This window comes from Rhagoletis zephyria, unplaced genomic scaffold (assembly GCF_001687245.7).
Source record: "Rhagoletis zephyria isolate East Lansing unplaced genomic scaffold, Rhagoletis_zephyria_1.1 Rzeph_scaffold_00169, whole genome shotgun sequence".
NCBI lineage: Eukaryota > Metazoa > Arthropoda > Insecta > Diptera > Tephritidae > Rhagoletis > Rhagoletis zephyria.
This window is the reverse complement of record NW_016157253.1, coordinates 300,018-308,682: the sequence shown is the minus strand read 5'-3', so window position 1 is coordinate 308,682 and position 8,665 is coordinate 300,018. Positions and strand designations below refer to the sequence as shown.

Below are 8,665 nucleotides of genomic sequence, written 5' to 3'. Positions count from 1 at the left end.
GGATAACGCAACGGCAGTTAGCAGTAGAGAACAGGGCGGCAAATTCATATCTCAATTCGTCTTGGTAGAGAATTTTTACAGAAACGAGCTACAGAAGAAGAAGAAGTGTATAGTGTAAACTGAGTATAATAGCGCAAATGAAACGTGAAATAAAGTGGCAATACCAGCGATTTGAGGTTATAATAATTTTAGCAGGCGCAAAGTTTGTTTACTCTGTTTTATTAACGAAATATATAAAATAAAAGTGAATAAATGATTTGGTTTGCATAAAATAATAACCGGAAACGTTTTTAGGGCCGGTTGTTCAATGTCTGGTTATCACTACCACTACACTATCGACGATTTCGACATCATGCATGTAACATGTGATCGATAAAGCAGTAGTTGTGCTTAACCGGAGCTTCTACCTCCGATTTGTGCTAATCAGACATTGAACAACCGGCATTTTTTGCATTTTTGACGTGGTAATTGCTCATAGAAAACAACGAAATTTAACAAAAGTTTTTTGTTCATAACTTTTAAATGGTTGATAATATTATCTGCCCCCTCCGGATTGTTATTAAGGGGACCGAAACGCATCGTTTGGTACCCCTCCCGACTTTTCCGCACCTTTTTTAGGGGTTGTTACCCCACCCTAGAGAATTACCTTTTTTTGTAAAAATATGGTGCATTCTACAACAAAAAAAAAATGTGTAATATTATATATCTGTGGACATTTGACCAAACAACTTAAGTCTATCTTTCACGGACAAAGAAAATAGCATACATAAGTCGGCAAAGCTCTTTTTGCCTTCAAAGCTATAATTTTTATTTATATTAAAACATGCAGTTGTTGCAAACAAAAACATTTTTAAAGGTTGCGAATAGCGATAAAATAATTTAGCATTTCTCTCGAATTGCACATGTTTCTCCTTGACGGTAAAATATATTTTGTCGACATATACTATTTACAGACTTAAATTATTTTGTCAATGTCCACAGATATATAAAATTCAATAAATTTTCATGCAAATTTTAAACTTTTCAATCAAATTTTTTGGAATCNTTTTTGCTTTTACTGATTTGACAACACACCCATCAAAAGCAAAAACAAAATACATGTAAACTTTGGAGCGAACTGAGATATGACATAACACCCTCCATACAAAATACATATGGTTGTCGTTGTTGTAATCTAAATTCGCCTTGAACCAAGGCGAATTTATACAAGGTGGTGTTGATGGCGAATTTAGATTTTCGCCGCGGTACTTCTTTATGTCAAAATGATGTGTTTGTTGTAATATAAATTCGCCTTGTTTACGACAAACATCATTTTGATATTTGAAAAGTACCGCGGCGAGAATCTAAATTCGCCAGTAACCCCACCTTGTATAAATTCGCCTTGCCTTGAACACCACCTTCTATAAATTCGCCTTGGTTACTGGCCAATTTTAGGTTTTCGCCGCGGTACTTCCTAATGTCAAAATGTGGGTTTGTTGTAATATGAATTCGCCTTGTTTACAACAAACATCATTTTGACATTGAAAAGTACCGCGGCGAGAATCTAAATTCGCCAGTAACCCCACCTTGTATAAATTCGCCTTGCCTTGAACACCACCTTCTATAAATTCGCCTTGGTTACTGGCCAATTTTAGGTTTTCGCCGCGGTACTTCCTAATGTCAAAATGTGGGTTTGTTGTAATATGAATTCGCCTTGTTTACAACAAACATCATTTTGACATTGAAAAGTACCGCGGCGAGAATCTAAATTCGCCATCAATACCACCTTGTATAAATTCGCCTTGGTTCAAGGCGAATTTAGATTACAACAACGACAACCATATGTATTTTGTATGGAGGGTGTTATGTCATATCTCAGTTCGCTCCAAAGTTTACATGTATTTTGTTTTTGCTTTTGATGGGTGTGTTGTCAAATCAGTAAAAGCAAAAACAAAATACATTTAAGGCGAATAAATCAGCTGATTTTACACCATCTTGTATAAATTCGCCTTGGTGGTGTTGATGGCGAATTTAAATTTTCGCCGCGGTACTTCTTTATGTCAAAATGATGTGTTTGTTGTAATATGAATTCGCCTTGTTTACAACAAACACATCATTTTGGCCAAAATGTATTAAACAAGGTGGTATTGGGGCGCCAGCTGAGTTTTTCGCCGTGGAGGCCATTACGGCAAAATGATGCGTTTGTTGTAACTCATACCAATGACAGTATGGACCTCAGCGTATAATTTGTCACACATCAACACCACCTTGTATAAATTCGCCTTGGACATTAAGAAGTACCGCGGCGAAAATCTAAATTCGCCAGTAACACCACCTTGTATAAATTCGCCTTGGTCAAAATGATGTGTGTGTTGTAAACAAGGCGAGTTCATATTAAAACAAACATCATTTTGACATTCAGTAGTACTGAGGGGAAAATCTAAATTCGCCAGTAAACACCTTATATTAATTGCGTTTGTTTACTCATTTCCAGTAAAATCCAGTAAAAGTTTGTACAAATTTTCATGTTTTGGCGTTTTCGTACGCAAAAACTTGCAAAGTAGGGGAAATTCAGAGAGCGAAAAATGACAGTTGAAGTTGCAAGTTTTTAGTGGATTTTACTGGATAAATTTGCACTTGTAAGAATTTGCCAGTACGAAAAACAGCTGATCGCATGTCGCTGGATGAAATTTAAAGTAATAAGGAAACTGTTTGTGGGGTTTAGTGTTGAAATTCACAAACTAAACCTATTTAAATATAAAATATATTGTTTTATTAGGAAATTCCTGCGAATAAACAACGAATTTATCAGCTATTCATGATACTTGCAAATTATTACTGGAATAGCGTTCGCGTACTTTTTTGCAAATTTTTTCTATGATAGCGAATTGTTAGAAATAGAGTTACCGGAGAGTTGCTGGCAAGTTACTGGATTATTTTTAAAGAAACACAACTATTAATAAGTATCGCGGAGAAAATCTAAATTCGCCAGTAACACCACCTTGTATAAATTCGCCTTGGTGGTGTTACTGGCGTATTTAGATTACAACAACAACAACCTCATGTATTTTGTATTGCGGGTGTTACTGATAAAACTTAAGAGCGAAATACACCACACAAGCGGCTTGTCAAACATTCTTCAAACCTACTTTTCCCATTTCGCCATACACCATGCAAACATGACTCGTTCAAGCAAAGAATTTTAGTTTTCTTCCAGTTCGCAATGCTAAATATTATGGTTTTCTTTCATTTTCCTCTCTTACGTCCTTACTCGGTGAAAATTTCGTTGCGAATGAGGCGATTTTGCTATACACAACGCAAGCGGTTTGATCAAACATCAACATGGCGGCCAGAAAATCAAAAAATTTTGATTTTTGCTCAAATTTCCCTCAAGNTCTCATTCTTTTGCATATTTCGGAGTTTGACAGCTGAACTCCGCCATTTAATTTGCATGTGCAACCAAAGTCAGACGCATGATTTTGAAGGTGTTTTTATTTAATGAATTGTGATTAATTGGTTAATATTAAAGTCGTAAATCAAGTTATAACTAATCGAGTAAAGTGTAAAGTGAAGGGGAATACAAAAATGAATTGGTGAAGTGGCTGCTTTAAGGAGAATAGGAGTGATAAATGTACGCTAATTTCCAAATTTTACAAAAAAGGGCATATTTCAAACCCAATTTGTAAATAAATTAGTGACCAAAAATTACAATAGTGGATGTTAAAATAATGGGTAGACCCTTGGCTACAAGTGTGTGCAATTTTTTTTTTGGATCGGGTCACCCCTTTGGACGCAATACCCCGAAATAGGTGGGCCACTTACTAAACAAATAGCAACAATAACTCACGACACTAACAACAAGTTTACACCAACGTCTGAACACCCCTGTTTGGGTTTGTACTTCGGCACTTCGGACCTGTGAGTCTTTGCCAGGAAACACTCGAGTCACTTTACCCTCGGCCATCGGGAACGATGAATGTTGCTACCGACGACCAAGACGACGTCTCCAACTCGTAGCGGTTGCACAGGACCGCCGACTGTAGCTCCAACCGTGGAACCGTAGTGAGTTTTAAGGGAGCGCATTTCGCTTTCCCCATTACAAAGGCCAGTTTGGTCGCTCCTTCTAATCCGTCGATTCTCCAATATGCTACTGCTGCATACGCCGCCTCGCTTGCATCTACGAACACGTGTAGCTCCACTGGAAATTCTCGTCGTAACATCGTAGAATGCTTAAATTTTGAATTTGCTCCAACATTTTAACCCACTTTAGCCACATTTCGTACGCATCTTTCGGTATACTTTCGTCCCATTCCGTCTTCCGTCTCCACACAGCTTGTAGTACCAGTTTAGCTGCTAATGTAATCTCCGATGCTAGGCCGAAAGGGTCAAACACCGACATTGCTATACCCAATGCTTCACGTTTCGTGGGTCTTCTTTCGCCATTGACTACAGCTTTATCGACCTTACTAAGAATAAGCGCAAATTTTAGAATATCTTCCGCAGTATCCCAATACATACCCAGGACTTTCGGGAAACCATCCTTATCGAGGCTGAAGTCTGCTGCTGTAGCTGCATCACCGTTTAACTGCTCAGTGACACTCTTGGCATTCGATACGAACCGCTTTAAATCGAAACCGCCTTGTTTATGAATCCAACGCACTTCATTTGTTGTTTGTACGGCTTCTTCCGGTGTGCTAAAGCAGTGTACGAAGTCATCGACATAGTCGTTATCAATAATTGCTTTTACGGCGTTGGGAAAGGCTGCTTGAAACTCTTCCGCGTTCTTGTTTTTTACAAACTGAACTGAACATGGCGAGCAAGTCGCTCCAAACGTCATGACTGACATTACGTATTCGCTGATGACCTCGTTAGTATTCCTTCTCCATAAGAAGCGTTGTGAGTTTTGGTCTTCCCGCCGTATTTCCACTTGATGGAACATTTCCAGTATGTCTCCGCACACACCTATCGCCTTTTGTCTGAACTTCATAAAAATCGTGGTTAACAACTGGCACAAGTCTGGCCCGCTGAGCAGGACTGAATTCAGAGAAACTCCTTCTGCTTGGGCAGCGGCATCAAATACTAGCCGTAGCTTTTTTGGTTTGTTCATATTGCGAACTCCGAAGTGAGGTAAATACCACGTTCGACTTCCCGTTTGTTGAACCTCTTCTTCGCTCAAGCGCCACGCATAGCCTTCTGGTATTCTTCCATGATATGCGTATACTGCTTCCAGAAATCTTCATGACGACCGAATTTTTTCTCTAACGCGAACAGCCTTTTCTTAGCCATCTGCTTACTGTCAGGTAAGAAGACATGATCGCTCTTCCACAAGAGCCCTGTTTCAAAACGTCTCTCCTTTCTCGCTGTTGTTTGCTCGAGAAGATCTTTTGCCCTCGTTATAGCGGCGCTGTCTACGTGCCTTGCTTCGGAGTTAACGCTCAGGGCATCATCTTCGATGTGATTTCTTACCAAATTTTCTAAAGTATCTTCGCTTCCCACTTGCGCAAAAAACGAATGGTGCTGCTCATATTCGGAGATTTCTCGTTGACTACCCTTGCCGTACACTAGCCAGCCAAGCTTCGTTAAGACCACTGCTGGACCTTGTTGTCCATCTGCTATCGTTCTCTTCGCTACTCCCAAGTATGCATTATCAAGTCCGATTAACAGTTGAGGACACGCCGAATTAAAACTTGCAATTGGTAGATGCTGCGTATATCTATATTTACATTGCAGCTCAGAAATATCCATGGTTTGCTTGGGGAGTTGTAAATCGTCGACGACCTTGACATTCTTCATGCGGAATTTTTTGCTTCCGGGCAAAGGGTTAGAAATTTGTATATCAACCCCAAACGCCAACTTGGTTACCGTGTTGTTTCCAAGCCACTGCAGCATCAACTTCTCTTTCGTACCTTTTAGTCCGAGCCTGTCAGCTAAACTCCTGTTCATCAGCGATATTGATGAACCCTCGTCCAAGAAGGCATAGCATCGTATCTCCTTTTCATTGGCATACAGCGTCACTGACAAGATCTTGAATAGCACCTTCGAACTCCCTGGTTGCCTCGTAGTGTTGGTAAGAATCAGCTGCTGTTGTGAGCGTTGAGTCTCGTACTGTACCTCGCACGTACCCGTATTTGTAGCTTCGTCGGCATGTAATAGCTCATGAACCATCCTTGAGCAATAACGCTCCGAGCATTTATGCTTGTACGTACACCTGTTGCTTCTGTGACCACTCTTCAGGCAATTAAAACATAGTTTTCCTTCGCGCACAAGTCTCCACCTTGATGTGTGATTCATTTCGAGAAAACGCTTTTACTTCGATAAATGGTGTGCCTCCGAACACAGCTTACATGGAGTCCGACTGGCGCTCTGGACGTGATCCGTATGAAAAAACCTTCCTCGAGCTTCGCCTCTTTCTTCTGATGAACGCGCTTGTGAGCTTGAAGTAATGCCGGCCGCGATTACCACACGCGATAGCTCTTGCATCCAGTTGCTGAAGTGACTTCCCGTAGGTCTCGGTACAATATTCGCTGCATAACGTGCCCAGTCTAAACGCCGCTGTATGGGGAGCTTGAGAAGTAGTTCTTCCATAAGAGTAGGATTACTCAGGTGGTACTCACACCCTGCAGATTCTAGAAAGGTCGCCAAATTTTGAACCTTCGTAGCGAAAGGTACCAATAACTCTAAACGATTTTCTGAGATTTGTGAAAAGTTACGTATTCGTGCAATTTGACTTTTTACTAACAATTCCGACCTTCCGAAACGCTCGTGCAATGCTTCCATAACGCGGGGTACATTGCTGCTATGGATTAGTAAACATTCGACTACCTCACGCGCCCCGCCCCTAATTGCCTTTTAAAGCCGTAGCATATTTTGCCGTTCGTTGTAGCCATATTCTTCGGTGGTCATATAAAAGGATTCGCGAAACATTGGCCACGCTTCATGTTTTCCATCGAATTCTGGAAGATCGTGTAACTTTTTACTAGCATTCGATCTGGTGATGGCCAATGTTCGGTTTAGGTCTGCTAAAGTTTCTACAATTAAAGCGCTACTTGCCTCAGGACCACTTACTAAAGAGGGAGCGATGCTGGGAGCCATTTGCTCATTAGAGGTTGGAGGAGCATTATCACCTAAATTACTTAGTTTCGCTATGGCATTTGTAAGCTCTTGCAACTGCTTCGCCATAGCAATCATTTGTGTTTCAAGTGGCAATGGTTGTTGCGAATTCATTGCTGCACCCTGTTCACGCATAGTCGTATTCACTTCGTCGTTGCTGTTGTTGTCCTCGTCTTGCATACTGGATGCTGAACGAGTTAAAACCATGTTCTTTAAAATGGCCGCAAACCGCTATTTTCTATTAGACACGCGCTTCTACCGTTATGAAGCCTGCTCAGCTAATTGCGCTTTATGTTGACTAAATATAACACACACACTACACACCACCGAACTTACCCCAATCACCCTCGTTCACTTCACCTTCGCGGCCTCACTATCAAGGAATCGTCGAGACAGCTTCACAAAATCGCCAGTTCAATGCTCGTGAACGCCCGCCTAACGACCTTTAATCAAATTTGTTGACCGGGCCTCTGTTAACCGGTTTTAGTTATTGTAGTCCGGATCTCTGTTAACCGGCTTTCGTTGGTGATGTTTAAGCCTCGGGGTTGGGTGCAAATACGTTTAAATAGCAAAGGAATGAAATAAAAAGATGTTCCGGCACCGAGGGACGCAAAGGAATAAAAACGAGCAATATTCGCTTTATACGAGCGGTGACAAGCACATAATGGCTTCACGCAGGTTTTTATTTCCTAATAAAATAGGTACAATGTAAATCTGAAGTAAAATTAGAAAGGTATATAAACTTACATTCGTTTTTGCTCCCTCCTGCTGTGCTGGTAAAATTTAAATGAACAATACAAAATTTAGGGATGACAAACATTTCGATTATTCCAGCAGGAGCAGAGTTGGCAGAAGGGCCAATATATAATTCGACAACACTAACAGTGGGTTTACACCATATAGCAACATAACTCACGACACTAACAACAAGTTTACACCAAATTCAAAAATACATAGTTCGCCAACACTATGTACTATTATAAGCAACTCTGCATAATTTGTAGCCATATTGTTTGTACGCTTCCGGGTCTTTCTTTTGGAACGAATCACAAGAAGAGCACGAATAAGTAAGTTGCTTCAGATTGTAATGAATTTTCTTTTTTACTGATCAAATTTTATCCACATCCATCAGATATTAAAACTATACAAAACTGTATTGTTATAAATATTTCGTGCGTTTCATTTAAATTGGTCGCCGTCTTCAACATTATTTTAATATTTATTCGAACGCAAATTGAATTGCCGTAAATTTTATATGTTGTTTAAATGAAAGATTCACATCTTACACGTACACGTAAGGCCGAACAACATTCACGTTATAACCTGCGCCGCAACAAGGAAAACTCCAACGTTGCAGAAATGCCTAACAGCAGCGAAAATAGCGGCGATGAAATCGATCGCACTATTACACCACGAAAAAACGCCGTAGATGAGCTACGCGAAGAAATCATACAACTAAAATTAGCTTTAGCCTCATCGGAGGAGGAAAAGCTCCAACTTCAAAATGTTATTAGTCGCCAACAAACTGGAAATAACCTCCAAATTGCCAATGAACAAAGTACGGAAGCTGTATCCG

General features: G+C 40.3%; 1 protein-coding gene across 2 annotated transcripts in view; it reads right to left on the bottom strand.

The window, feature by feature from the left end:
- Window positions 1-3,878: 3,878 nt before the first annotated feature.
- Window positions 3,879-8,665, bottom strand: part of LOC108355890 (uncharacterized) — a 17,084-nt gene continuing 12,297 nt past the window's right edge. For both annotated transcript variants that reach the window (XM_017607025.1, XM_017607031.1), the window contains exons 5-6: window positions 7,837-8,056; window positions 3,879-7,778 (exon numbers count right to left, since the gene is read on the bottom strand). In XM_017607025.1, coding sequence (XP_017462514.1) covers window positions 5,152-6,270 — 1,119 coding nt within the window. In that variant the 5' untranslated portion in view covers window positions 6,271-7,778; window positions 7,837-8,056 and the 3' untranslated portion in view covers window positions 3,879-5,151. The remainder of the gene's footprint in view (window positions 7,779-7,836; window positions 8,057-8,665) is intronic.